Source organism: Thermobia domestica, chromosome 1, assembly GCF_964235325.1.
Source record: "Thermobia domestica chromosome 1, izTheDome1.hap1.1, whole genome shotgun sequence".
NCBI classification, from domain to species: Eukaryota; Metazoa; Arthropoda; class Insecta; order Zygentoma; family Lepismatidae; genus Thermobia; species Thermobia domestica.
The window spans coordinates 344,998,351-345,013,924 of record NC_137454.1 but is presented as its reverse complement, the minus strand read 5'-3'; the positions used below and the strand labels follow the sequence as shown (position 1 = coordinate 345,013,924).

Genomic DNA, 15,574 nt, shown 5'->3' with positions numbered 1-15,574 from the left:
AAAAGCAGAAAAATCATTTTACTTGGCTGAAGAAGTTGTCGGCTGTGATGTTTAATACTGACCGATTCTAGATTTAAAATTTAGTTTATAATAACAATTGAAAGTAGTATATAATATATTTGAAATTAAAATTAACAAGAAAGAAGATAGATCACTTCTAAAGAAAAAAACTGGGTTGACCATAGACCTAGATTTCTCATTAGTTAAGGTGAAAGTACGTATTTCAATATTAGCATAATTGAAAATTAAGAGAGTGTAGGATTCTGAAGTATATAAAGCCCAAGTGGCATATGCCAAGACATCATTTTCCGCCGCTGGGAAACAGAAAAAACAAAAACATGGTTTACAGGAGAAGAGGTTTAGTTCTGTCCATTGTTTTAGCATGTCTAGTAGCCAGCAACAAAGCTCAAGAATCACCAGAAGTAGTTTCAGAGAAACGTATGGTGGATTGTTGGCAAGATGGAGACTTACAATGTATGAAGTTGCGCGCTTTGGCTAATGTATATCAACTGCTAAAATCTAAATCTCTGGAAATAGAAGAAGGTGTGAAATTAGAGTATTCCGGTGACAAGGAAACTGAAGTTTCAACTGCAAGATCTATTGTTGATGAGGATTGGAGTAGTCTTTTGTTCAACTATGTTCCACGTATGATGCGAGGACTCTCCTTGAAGCTTAACATCTTCCCTGGTGGTAACTTGGTAGTATCTAGAAGCCGAAAGGACAATGGTTTTGTAGACATTACCATTGAACCAGAAGATGGCGCCGTTGAAGGACGTAAGTACATCTTTCTAGTATCCTATAAAGGAATAAGTGTCAGTGTCTATAGTTTTACGCACATTTTCAGTATGTGCATGTGCTTCAAAAGAGAGAGAGAGAGAGGGAGGGGGGAATTATAGATCTGTTAAAAACAAGGGCTGCTTAATTTTAGCGTACCTCTCCAGTTCCAAACCTACATGAAAGCACTTAAACATTAAAATTAGCTAGGTCAAGTTACATTTTTAAAACTGTACACCTAAATTGATAGGTTAAGTTAGATTAAGGTACCCTTTTACTTAAATTTATAGGTGCTCCTCCAATTTAAACCTACAAAAAGGCCTCAAACATCGAAACCTTCCGCGTCTTGCAAATAGTACGAACTTCTACATATAATTTCCCGTATTAATCATAAATTTACTCCCAACCTTACACATTTAAACATTACATAAAAAGTTCAAATAACCATTTCTTACCTTCTTTCTCCTGTAAAGTTTCGAAACTTTTTTCTTTAAATGGGGGGGCACCCCTAAACTTACCCCGAGACAACCAAACTTAATAGCTCTTATATGGTACCGTTCTAGTTTCTGTTACACAAACTTTCTCAATTATTAGGGCCTAACCAGTTTGCGTAATAATTTATGAAAACTAAGTACGAAGCAAAATTAATATAAAAATTCCATAAACCATTTGAAGTAATTAAGATATACAAGGTGTATCAAAAGTCTGAGTTATAGGACATTTCCGTTATGAGTAAATATACGAAAGAAATGGAAAGCGAGGAGAGTTGTTGGAAACGGACAGTTTCCAATCTAAAATTTTAGAAATTTTCCAATTACATTGCCCGTTTGGCCTCCACACTGGGAGCCTAATCTATTTTAAACGAAAAAGCAATATTTCTGGTACATTATGCTGTTCGAACAGAACATAATGGTACGCGGAAATGACACTACGAACATGCTTATTGTTGTGTGAGGGAGAACAACACTTCGAATATATTTTCCAACAATGCAATATTGTTGGTACGATGAAAGTTCAAGAGAACAGTCTGTTGAACTGGTAACATACCGGTAGCTCTCTTATTTAACAAAGAACACCTTACGAGTGCGTAGCCCAAACGTAAGATACGATTGAAAAATCCTATCATTTGAGACTGAAAGCCACCTATTTCATTTCACTTTTATCTATTTTCTCGTATCTTGACCCCACAACGGAATTATGCAGTTGTCAGATACTTTTGATGCAACTTGTATTATATCAATAATGTAGCTACCGAAGAGACAGTATGACCGTCTCCTGAGAACTGAAAAGTTTTCGATTTTCATTGTTGTGAGGTCAGTTCTCGACACCTAATGACCTCATCAACATATTTTAGTACCTATACAGGGCGAACCTCAAAGATATGCACAAACTCCGGATGGTGATTAGTGACATCAAAAGAAGACAAAAAGTAATCTTGTATGTTATCGAATTCCGCGTCATGTACGAGTGACATGAGTACCAACTTGGAATCAAAACTCGAATAGTGATTATTGCATGAAATAGAAAGATGTGCACATACTTCGGGGGGGGGGGGGGGATTCGTCACATCAAAATAAGACAAAAAGTCCTCTTTCATGGTGCATTGATGTGCACATCTTTCTATTTCGTTCTAATAGTCACGATTCGATTTTCGATTCCAAGTTGGAACACCTGTCAATCTTACACGACGTGAAATTCAACAACTTACAAGAGTGCACATTTTTCACTTCACCCTGTATATTGCTATATAAAGTTAAGATTTAAATTTCTACCAAAGCTCCAACATTGGTTTTAAATGAAATCTTGAGGAGGGGGACGGGGAATCCTTGAGAAATATATATATATATCCGTATTTATTTTTGATAACACTAGTTAACAAAGGTTTTGTTACATAAAAGGAAATACCTGTTCTTAAAGGAACGTTTTGCGCTGAATTCGAATATGCACTCGGTTTTTCTCCATCACGTACGATTTTCCCGTAACAGAGGGATTTTCGGGAAAATCCCTCAAAAATTTCCCTTTTCGTTTATTTTACACCCCAAGATCTTGTCCCCTTGCATATACTAACATAGAAATTATACCTAAGTATACTTTGATTCATATTTAACAAACCCTCCAAGTTTCGTAATAATCGCTTTATTCTTTCTAGAGAAATAAATATGTTTGTATGTATACTGTGTGTACTGTTTATTGCACCTTATAGTAATGCTTTCAGATCTCTTAAGTTGAGGTAAAACGTTTTGCTTTATTACCACAAACACATATATAAAATATAATACAATAGAATTTACAAGTGTGACAATTTACAATAAACAATAATACAAATGTACCAAAAGGTCATGAAAAGACAATCAAAACTATCACAATATATGAAACTTCCATTGGGTTACAAAAACGTACACTACTTCCTTCTTTTGTAAGAAATGTTGCATTCTCTAACAAGACCCCAACAATAGTTCCCCATCATTGAAGGATCCTATCGTCCCTGGTACCTTTTCTCCATTGCCATTATATATTGGTGGAATCTTTCCCCCTGTTCGTCGCTGAGAGCACCTAGGTTCGCAGGAAAGAAGCTGAGGTGGGAGTGCAAAAACTGGATTTTTAAAAACATACAACCCAACTCTTTGTATTTCTGTATCATGTCCTGTACGATTTCTGTGTAACTCTCAGCTTTGTTATTGCCCAGAAAGTAGCGCACAACACACTTAAATGCTGTCCAGGCAGCTAGCTCAGCACTGTTTAACTTGCTGTCAAAGCTATCATCAAGCATTAATTTCCTAATTTGGGGACCAATAAACACTCCCGCTGAAATCTTAGCATCACTCAGGTTAGGGAATTTATCTCGCAAATACTTGAAACCTTCACCAGATGTGTCCATGGCTTTGACAAAGTTTTTCATAAGTCCTAACTTGATATGAAGTGGCGGTAGTAATATCTTATTAGGATCTACCAAAGGAGCGTATTTGACGTTGCATTCTCCAGGTACGTAATTCACTCTAGGTTCCCATTCCTTCACTTCATAATGTTTGTCATCAGCTCGGCTATCCCATAAACATAAAAAACATTGGTACTTCGTGTAACCGCACTGCAGTCCTAATAAAATACCAACTACCTTGAGATCACAACATATTTGCCAACAATGGTCCTTGTAATTTATAAGATTTAGCAAAGTTGACATGGTGTCATAGGATTCCTTAATCTTCACTGGGTGCGCAAGTGGTATAGAAGGTTTTTTATTTCCATTATGTAAAAGGACAGCTTTAAGGCTGACCTTTGACGCGTCGATAAATAACCTCCATTCTTCTGGAACGTAAGGAATTCCTAGCTCCGCCATCAACCCATTTATATCCGTACATACGCACACATTATCTTGCATTGAATATAATAGCTTGAAAATTTAACATGCTTTTCCTGTACACTGATATGTTCGTTTCTGCATCCAATAAGTTCCACTGCTGGAGCCTTGATCCCAGAAGTTCCGCCTCTTGTTTTGTCAGGTGCAAATCACGGACTAGGTCATTAAGTTCACATTGCCGGATGAAATGTGGCTCGCGAACACAGTCAGGGATGAACGTTGGATCCCTGGATGTACATGTTGATGTCGATGGTTCATCAAGGTCATGATCATCATCAGAGTCTTTTGGCCATATCTCTTCCCAGTTGGTAGGGGGCTCGGGAAGTGGAAGTTCATCCCCGTGCGGAATAGGTCTAATTGCGGATTTAACGTTGGGATAACTTATTGTGTATTTGCTTTTTTTAGAATGTCCCTTAACTACTGTGAGACAAAAATAACAATCATCCAGATGGTTGGTGGGTTCTCTCCACACCATTGGTACAGCAAATTTCATGAACCTCCGTTTCCCTTTGGCCCATGCAAGTAAAGTGACGTAGCACGACGCACAAATTATTTTGGGTGCCCAAGTTTTGTCCTGATCTCCCACACGACATCCGAAATATTTATAATATGCTAGTTTCACCGATGGCGTAATGGATCTACACTGTCCTTTAACTACAAACTGGCCACACACATAACAAAAACTATTTGGTGAGTTAACACACGAACGCCGTCCTCTTGACGCCATTGTACTGATCACAAACTAAACTTTTGGTCTTAGTTGGGTATAATGCCGTTAAGATCAAACATGAAAGCACTCTTAGCAGCAAAGACAACTTTGAAAGTGAAGTAGTGTTAAATCACACGTCAATATAAAAATGTACAAAACTCCCTCACCGGGTGTCAAGAACACAAGAAAGAAAGAAATGCGCGGGGGGAGGGGGGAAACGATACCGTAGTGAAAAATTCAGACTGCATTAGTTCATTGTTGTCAACAATGAGTCTGTATTCCATTCTTTCTTTCTTTTGCATTCTGTTACATTTGATAACAAATATTGATAACCATTTCATGAACAAAACGAAAAAACTTGGAGAATTGTATATATATGTATTAAGATATACATATACTGTACGTTTAAAAAAAATATACGTTGGAAGTGTTTACAGAGAGCAATACAAGTGTGTTGTTGACTATTGTAAATATTCATTTTTATGTCTGTGTTTGTAGTAATAAAGTAAATCGTTTTTACCCCAACTCACGAGATCTGAAAGCACTACTATCAGGTGCAATAAACAGTGCACACAGTATACATACAAAGATATTTATTTCTCTAGAAAGAACAAAGCGATTTTTACGAAACTTTTAGGGTTTATTAAATATAAATCAAGGTATACTTAGGTATAATTTCTATGTTACTATATGTAAGGGGACAAGAGCTAGGGGAATAAAATATCTGAAAAAGGGAAATTTTTTAGGGAATTTCCCGAAAATCCCTCTGTTACGGGAAAACTGTACGTGATGGAGAGAAACCGAGTGCATATTCGAATTCAGCGCAAAAAGTTCCTTTAAGATCAGGTGATTTTTCTCATGTAACAAACAAAAAGTTTAAATTTGTTAACTAGTGTAATATATCTAAACCCGCTTCAAATGTTTCTAAAGACAGAATCCAATTGGAAATCAACCCAAATTTATCGATGACAAATCACCGTTTTCTTTATTTTATATTGGCAGGTGGTGACGAAAAGAAGAAACTGGGAGCTTCTATGCTTATGTTTGGCGCTCTCTACACTACTTTGATCACTCTTGGGCTCGCAACTGTGAAATTTCTCGCCTTCAAAGGTCTTTTAGTAGGAAAGGTGGCTTTGGTACTAGCAGCCATCAACGGATTATCTAGGTTGTTCAGTCAAGGACAATATTACCACGTGGACACTTATAGCACACCGCTAGAGAAGAGCTTCGTTGATCGAGTGGGTTCTAAGAGCCCATGGGCTTCTCACGCTGGGCCTGTACACTAGGTAGGTAAAGTGGCTTTTGATTTGAAAGGTAAAGTTGGCAGGTAAAGTTGAGAGGTAAATATGGTAATTTATTATTTTCTTTTTTCTTTTTCTTTTCTTTTTTTACAAACATTTCTAACACCAATTACATGTTTGTTATGTTAGGGCGTTGATATAGGATTATTTGAATTCAGAAATAAATGCTAGTAAACGTAGTAGTGCAGAAATGCTACTATTAAAGCGGGCCTAATTCCATGCGGCTTACCGAAAGAATACAAAACATTACGTCATGGCATCATATGCAATATACTGTATATATACTGTAGAGTTTCTTCAAACTCTATTGTGAATAAAAAGAATGTAAAGAAAAAATAACGTAATTTAAGCTCGTCAAAGAGCCAAACTCTAGTTTGATTTTTTGAACAAGATATGCTGTTATCCTACACGGCATAACTTGTTGCTGTTATCCTACATGCTATTATCCTACACGAATTGATGTTTTGGCGGAAATCAACGAGAGTGCGATGTGCTATTCTCAAACTTCAGGTGAAAACTTAGATTTCAATGGATGAATACCCCGGCATGTTGAGCAGGTTCTCTCATCTCACTAAGAACATACCTGCCGAAACGAAATTCTACCTCATAGCATTGTCAACGCAGCAATAAGTAAGTTGGTTAATCTCTCAAGGTCAAACGTCAATTCTGTTGCCGCGTACAATAGCACTAGTTATTATTGTTTCTTACAGTATAATAAATTAATAAACTAAGATTAATTATGAACAAGATAGTACATACGTAGAATAGGTAAAGCGTTACCTCGTCAGTATTCTACTATCAATGCCAGATTACTTACGCTAAATTTCTTTCTTTTTCTTTTTTTGGGGGGGTAATATCCTTGTTTATTTTCCATTGTATCCAACAGAAACTCTCCTTTATCAATATTTTAAGTTCTTTCTTCTTCTCTTATGATATTTAGTATTGCTATTTTCTTCCGTATTTTTCCAATACTTAATGTCTATTTTTAACATTCTGAGTGTTTTCTTCATTTCTTTTTCTTGTCTAAAATTTTGGAAGCTCCTAATCGCATTTTTGTAGTGCTTCCATGTTATAGAAATAAGAACAAACAACAAATTAAGAAATTAATTGATTGAAGTTTCAGATGCCTTTTCCGTATCAAGACTATATGAAATGAAATCTTTTACTGCGAATGAATTTTAAGTTTGTGCTACCATTAGGTTCGTTTTATTGATTTATATGGAAATTTTATTTTTTCACTTTGAAATTAACTGAACTTTTAGTCTATACATATAAAAAGGACAGTGACTATGTTTGCGACTTCGCACCTGTTGAACCCCTGACCGGTCTCGATCAAATTTTCAACATAGATGAAGTTCGGACCTGGGAGATATATAAAAATAATTAGGTTTCTCTATAATATTATATACACTAATTATGTGATCAATTTAGCGAGATGGATAATTTAGCAAGTTTTACTGTATTTCTTGCAGATGAAACTAGTACTGATTATGATTTATTTATTTTTCTTTCAGCCACTAGACTACAACGAGGACTGAGAGAGAAAGTAGTATTCGTAGGACAAGGCATGCACTACTGACTGACTGTGACGTGTGAATGAATAACATATACTTAATTTATGGAGTACATGTGTAATATGATGTATGTTTGAGCGTATACGAACATTTTAATAAAACTGTATATAGATAAATTTGAAATATAAAGCATATGAAAATTAACTAGTATTTTGTTGGGTTGGTTTGGATCTCAAATGTGGTGTTGTATCTCCACCGGACAAACGATAATGAATATCAAAATTAAGAAGAGACTTTTAGAATTAGGTTCCAAATTGTTAGGTGTTTTACTAGCACAACGACAATATATTAATCCAATGTAAGGAGGCTGGATAATTGGGCTCTTTTGTATCGTGGATTTCTAAATAAAAGACCGTGATTCAATGAAAAAGATGGAGAACAAAAGTCGTGCGTGAAGAAGAGGTTAGCGGAAGACCGTAGAGTATGGAAGCTTATCAGTAGCGACAAGTGACCTGCAAATAATGACAGAATACCTATGATGATGGTGATGATGATGATGATGATGATGAGCAGTGTCAAAGGCAAGGTTACGCATAATGTAAGCTATAGCGCTTAGAAGCGGAAGAGAAAGAGAGAGAGATTATAATTTGTGGGTTTGATGTAAGCTATACCTTATAGCTATAACCTGTGGAGCTTCTCATCTGTGGTGAGCTTGTTCGCATTACAAAAAATGATCTCTCCTTCCATCCATTTTTTTGATCGCAAAAACTTTTCATAAATTTATACTTTCTGGTCATGCCTATCGCTTATTCGACGTTAAGTAGGAATCGCCTATCCCAGCTGGCGTCTTTCTCGATTGGCGAAATGCGGAACTGTTAGACGGAGGTTGTTCATCAGATGAGTCGTTCGGGAATAGTATACGTCAGAATTATTGGACAGGAGATGTGTAAGATTAGGAGTCCAGAAACAACAAACCAATAGAAAATATTACATAGACGCTTTCAGGAAATATTGTTTTATAAGCACAGTTTCATGTTTTACTAAATGTAGGAAGAAAGAAAAAGCAAACAACAACATATTACTGTTCTCAGATGATCGAAAGGCCGTTGCTTCTTAGTTCCAATACGAAGAACTTTACACAATGCCAATTTCCAAAAATAAGAAATCCTTTCGAATGTTTAAATCAGGTCTCCAACTACCTAACCTGAGGGAAAACTCTTATATGGCATTCCTTCCGATCTCTCAGTATTAGAGTTTATATATACGTCTTCAAAATACACAATAACATTAAATTATTTTAGTTATTGGAGGTTTAGATAATACGTTGTCTTCGTTGACATGTGTCTGTAAGGTGAAAGCTGATTACTACTAGTTGTCCACGAGACGATGCCTTAAAAGAGCTGTCTCATCTTGTAAAATATATCATTTTTTATTGGAAGAGCTCTGTCTTGTTTCGTCTTGTTGGCAACATTACAACGTACCAACTGAACAGGCTGGGCTCTGTAGCCACTTTTATTTTCCATTCTGCTTTCCATTATTTTCAATTTTCTAAGTGACCCAAGATTTCACCCCACCTTTGTAACAGTAATAGAATGGGTCACGAAATTCGTGACAAGTGATCCGGAAGACCCAGAGACAGTCAAACCCATGGCACATCAGACCGTGTGATTAGGACGGGTCCATGTCCCGAAGTTTTCCGGTCTTAACCGAACAGACCCATGACACGGAGTGACCCGATAAGATCCGGACATGAAACGTCACATACACATAAGGAGTTTGTGTGATGCTACTAGTACTATTCTAACAAAATGATTTCTTCTCTTTCATTATCTTTTCAGTAAATGTAATTTTCTCTCTCATTTTCAGTTTGCGTCTATGTGGGTCGCAATATAATTGTAATATAACTATAAGATTTATCAAAGTACAAACGCGTCAGAATCACAGAAAAGATAAGCTACATGTTTCTCTTATGAGGGTTATCCGATCTCTAAAAGTTATCGTTTAGAACATTAAAAAATATCGCTGAGCCCAACCGCTATTTTATCAATTCTTTTTATATAGATTATGTTCAAAAACCACGTATGGAAATATGAAACTATATTTGAAATAGTCGAATCATGGTATCTTGATTAAGAAATATCCGAGCCGAAAATCAAACAAATGAATGTTCGAGGTCAAGCATTGAATGCCACGAATCAACTATAAAACTCTGCAGTAATGTTGCAGTGGTAACGTTTCGACTGCGTTTGTGTCACCGGATCTGTCCCGTCACTCCGCGTCATTGGATCGTTTCGGGTTACCAGGTTTGCTTCGGTCTCCAGGTCTCTCCGAGTCACCGGGTCAGATTTGGTCTGAGAAACGATGCCCACACCCGGGTAAAAGTCGTGATCCAAGGCCGACCAGGTGATCTAACTAGCCAAGTGATTCATGACCCATTTTATAATTGCTCTGTAAAATGGGTACCAAGAGATACCTGGGATTAAAGGCAGCCTGAGTATCCTGTTAACTACATCGTCTTTATGCAATGTGGTTTGGAATCTTATCTTCTTGCACCTCCTCCTTGTCCATCCCTTTCTATCCGGAATTAGTGCAATGTAGCCAATAGTTTTATTTACATGTAGCCACATGTAGTTTTACTTACATTATCATATATGGAAAAAGGAGTTTAGTTTGTAAAAGAGCATATGCCCTGGCGTATTATCGCGGACTATACCCTTCATCCCCTCCTCGCCCTAAGTCCAATTCATCTTCGTCTTTGATGTTAAAGATGTGAAAATGAATAATACACAATTTCATGGTCCTGCTCCAATATTTTTGGGTACCTGCTGAATAAAAACATTATGAAACCCCATTCCACTCTTAGTGGTCACATTTGTCAAAATCGTACCTAATGTAAACCTTGCAATACAAATAAAGTGTTTATACAAAATTTCGGATTTCTACGCCTGATAGTTTCCGAGATCTGTTGAACGACAAAAAATCATTTAGGTCCCTCTCCTACCTCTTGCAAGGGCTGTATTTTGCAAACAGTCTAAAGAATAGGGTGCGAGGAAAAACTTTTTATAGAATTTTTACTTTCTTGCCTAATACTTTCAAAGATCTGAAAAACGTCAAAAAATTATTCAAGCTTCATACACTCCCTTATGGATTGTATTTCTGTTCTCAAAAGCCCGTCTTATATAGGAAGGTTAAACATATTTACCAAATATCAAGGTTCTAGTTGTAATAGTTTCAAAGGTCTAGTAAACGGCAAAAGGACAATTCAAGCTCCTCTATCCTCCCTTAGGGGTCGTATTTCTCAAAACCATCTCTTTATCTACAGCCTACGGTGAAAGAAAACGTTTATACAAAATACATAGAACTATGTCTAATAATTTCAGAGATCGGTAGATGAATAAATAATAGTGTGTGTGTGTTTGTATGTATGCATGCATGTATAGAGTAGTTTAATTTCAACAGATGTGCTCAGTTGATTGAGTTGGAAGTTAGTCCCTTTTTTAGCACGAAGCTACATCAGACGCGGAGTTACAGCTTAACGTGGGCTTCGAACCATATGACTACTCTACCCATCGAGAAATGAACCCGGATCTCCTGTGCCATAGGCGCTTACGAACTTCGGTACAGTGGCCAGTAAAAGTGTAAACATTCCTTTCTGAATAACTATCTACTTATGTTTGAACATAACTTTTCGGATACCTATTTGGAATTATGTTCTCTTCATAAATTTAATTTATCAATATTAACTAGTAGTGGGTACGAAAACCGGTTTTAGGAAAACCGAAACCGCTTTTTGAAAATGTTCAAAAAACCGGATTTTCTACAAAACTGGTTTGGTTTCTCGCCGAATTCGGTTTCAGTTTTAACAAAACTGGTTTTATTTCTGACCAGAATAGTGTTTCGTTGTTCTCCGTAAAACGATTCTTTTTTCACAGAAATAGTTCTACGTGTTCCGTTAAAACCGAACCGTTAGTTTAATTTCGATTTTTTAGAAAACCGAATTGGTTTTGGAAAGAGCCGAAACTGTTTTGGAGAAAATCGAAATATCGGTTTTTCGGTTTTTCTGGAACCCGTTTTCTGATTTTTATAAAACCCGGTTTTGCCCATCCCTAATATTAATCTAGGTTAACTCTTCGAGGAAGGAGAGAATTGTCATTAAAGTATCTTCCTTCATCGGGTTATCTAATTCATATTTTAAAAATTTGACAGGGATATTTATCTCCACTGAATGCAGAAAGAGAATAGATGAATTCCATGGTATCCCTGTAAATTAATTCTATCGTCATTCCGATTTATTAATTTATCTTTTATTCATTGACTTCTGTCAACCATCTCTGTTGCTTGGTTACTATAGGCCTACTTGAGTTCATTTTGATAAAATCACATATCGTACTATTATTTAGCATTAAAACCCAGTAAAAGATTTTCTGATTTCTTACCATTATGCTACCAAGCGTTTTAATCAGATACATATTTAATATATTTGTCAGTTCAATTTTCTAAATGAAAACATAGTTATAAAGTTCTTGTAAATGTGTTATTCCCAATCACAAATCTCCACATACCCATTCATTATAATTATTCTTATTTCAGGTTTCCTATATATCCAATCTAAATAACGAGAAATCATTAACTCTTATTACTCTTGCTTACTGATTTCGTAGTAATGCATTTCTGAATCCGTAGCACTAAATTTCACACTTTGGATTAAACGTTACATCATTTTTAGATACCTTTACTGGAAAATAATCATAAGAGAATGGTTATGATTCTACCACTTTAAGACCTTCTTTTTAGTTTAACGTAACAGTGCCCAGTAAGCAAGCAAGTATACGGTAAGTCTAAGTTTACCCTTGATTTCCCCTGATAGATTTAAACTCATAAATTTTCTCTGTGTATAGCTTTGCCAAGTATAAATTTCAAGTAATGCTTCAAGTCCAGATAGCGTTGATTTGTAAATCTACATAACGTCGCTGCGCCTCGAAGAACCGCTATGTGACATTTTTGTCGAAAATAAGTTATGCCGAACAAATAAACCTCAAAGCTGCCAGGCAGCGTCCCTTACAAACTGATAAGTGAACATTCAATTGTTTCGCCACAACAATGAAAAAGTAATAGATAGGCTTCAAGTTTTAATCACGTAGTATTGATTCTCTATGTGCTTATAAAGGTGCAAAAGATAAATCAACATGTGCTACGTAAACACAAAAATAGCAATGTAATATTGTTGAAGCAAGCTACAACAGTGTCTAGTGCATAGTATATTCAGAATCAACTTTATTATATTTTCAAGTATTTCCGTGTATATTTGGAATGTTTTTTGCTTCTCCTGAAAAGTTGTGGTTTTAACACATAGCGGTTCTTCGAGGCGCAGCGACGATAAGCTTAGACCATAGAGTAATAATATTGTATAAGAGGTTTCAGCTGCTCTTCCAGATGAAAATGTGGAGACTGTGGCGCCAACACTCGAGGGAGTTGGGAACCACGAACTACTAAAGGCAAGAACGAATGAAAGTTGCAACTCTCGCCGATAGTGTCGCAGAGTCACTTTCCTTGCATCGTGGGAACAATTTGAAATTCCATTAGGAATATAGGGAGTGGTTCAGCAGTGTAATCAGTGGCTTAGATCAGGTATAAAATTGGAGGCTGCGCAAAGCCCTGTGCGCGTTAGACTTAGCCTTAGAGCTTGTGTCTGTGTGTGGTTTTCGTAAGGATAAATTTTAAGTCATCCTGGACAGGTTTGTCAATTTGAAGGAATTTTAAGATTAGCCTTATACTACGAATTAATGGCAAGTCTGCAGCAAGATTGCAATCGAGAAACTAGTAACTTTGCTATTGCCTTGCTTAGGCCTGCAGCTACGCAAGTGCAAAGTTGCCACTCATTTCTTTCCAGCCCTCGTAATAATAATCATCATTTTATGCCATTTAATGATTCAAGCATTTGTTGGAATAATTTAGTTATAGGAATGTCACTACACCATAATTTATTTGTAATATTATTGGGAAGCAATAACTGCTCAAGTTCATAAAACTCGTTACTTCATCGAAACGATAACCACAAACCAAATAAATTAAAAATAAAAGACATTTAACTAAAATGTGCCTAAAAATAATAATTACAAATCAAATTATATATCAGGAACAAACATACTCTTGCTCAACATAGAGGAAAGAATGTACATACCAAACAATGTTATATAAAAAAAGTTTAAAAATAAGCAATAAAGTTTTCATAAAACTTTTAAGATAATAACCAAAATGATTAGCTTTATATCTATTCTCCGTAACTCACACACTATTTTGACTTTGTTATATTTTACTTAAGAAACAATATACTCAAGTTTATAACGTGCTGTTTGTAAGCTCCGTCATGAGTCGCTGGTTGGTTAGACCAGTACAACAAAAGTATATTATGAAACTAGACACTGAACATTACTTTTTAGAAAAAAATGGTAGAACTTAGTTGCGATATTAAAATAGCAAAATTTCAATAAATTATTAAAAAATTGCCTTTGTTCTGCTATCTTACTTCGCGAGCCTGAAAGAGAAATGCCTTTACTAATATATTTAATCAGGTATTCTAGGGCTCGATAAATGAAAACTTTTGTATATAATTGCAATATTTTATAATAAATATGAAAAATCAGAAATACGAGAAATTTATCCGAACAAAAATAACATATTATAATATTTGTAGCTTCAATTAACCAATTAAGTTATGCAAAGTTTTTATCAATATGCGTTAAATAGACAATTTCTAATAGCAAAAACAATTCAACGAATAATTTTCCAATTATTAGTCCAAATAACATATACGTCTGAATTTAATTCTTATAATGCGTAAATCCAATATTTCTCTTTACATACAGTATATGAAAACGGCGAGATACGTAATATGCATACAATAGAAAAATATACTCACCTAAAATAATTATACCAGACCTCATTCACGTCTCTTACGGAACTTAGAACGCACCACTATGCAATAAATACTTTCAATTGCACAATGAAAAACTTTTGAATAACAACACTTTTTGAAATACAGAAACCTTGGTTCGTTAAAGAGCACTATATACTTCATAAATCGACTTACAATTAAGATAGGTGCAGGTAAATACCATGTTAAGGATGTTGGATTTTTTGAGGCCTAATTTTCATGAAAGAGAAAGAACAACAAAGATTTGTTGCAGAGTAGCCTTTCCCGTGTGCAGAAAACAATGTATCAATGATGCCACTCACTTCTGTTTTGCACTCAAGGTAAAAGAAAAAAGTGTTAGAAACTGACGTATTTACCAACACATGCAGGTAATTACGCCAAGTCTAGAATTCTACTAGAAACCTGTAATAAATCTTGCAACTGCTTACATCATCTGCATTATACGAAGTCAATATTACTACATAACATGGCTGAAGCAAAAAATAGAATAAGCAAAGTGCAAGATGAAAATAAACAGATAAAATAGGCCTATAAAAACAATAATGTCCAAAGTTGAACGAAGTTCCAAACTGAAAAGTTTTAGTCCATAAGAAGATAAACAAACGTTGTCCCTGTACTGCTACTTAAAAAAAAAAACTACATCGATATTACATGGAACATGTGAGACAAATGAAAACATCTTTGTCTTCTGCGGTCAGTCCTGCACAAGCCCTGCTTACTTCGCTGCACCATGCTTGGTATTGATTAAGTAGCAATGGAATCAAATACTGAAATTACACTTACAAATCAAAGTGTTCCTAGACGGACAGGAAATAAGGCGTACATTGCTGCAAACAATCGGTAATGTTCTCAGTTCTAATAATAACGTCCTTCCCGGAGCGAACAACACTGCACGACGATGTGATGGTCTAACTGGTGTTTCCCGAAGTATTCGTCAAGTCGAACTTGTTCCAAGCCCATAGCACATATTGGAGGCGTATTCTAGCG

At 35.7% G+C, this 15,574-nt stretch overlaps 1 protein-coding gene across 1 annotated transcript; it reads left to right on the top strand.

Annotated features, from left to right (window-relative positions):
- The first annotated feature begins 467 nt into the window (after window positions 1-467).
- LOC145668087 (uncharacterized) lies at window positions 468-7,796 on the top strand. Its single transcript, XM_081735604.1, has 3 exons — window positions 468-774; window positions 5,841-6,124; window positions 7,654-7,796. Exons 1-2 carry the CDS (start codon window positions 477-479, stop codon window positions 6,122-6,124), a joined length of 582 nt encoding a protein of 193 aa, XP_081591730.1. The 5' UTR covers window positions 468-476; the 3' UTR covers window positions 7,654-7,796.
- Window positions 7,797-15,574: the final 7,778 nt, after the last annotated feature.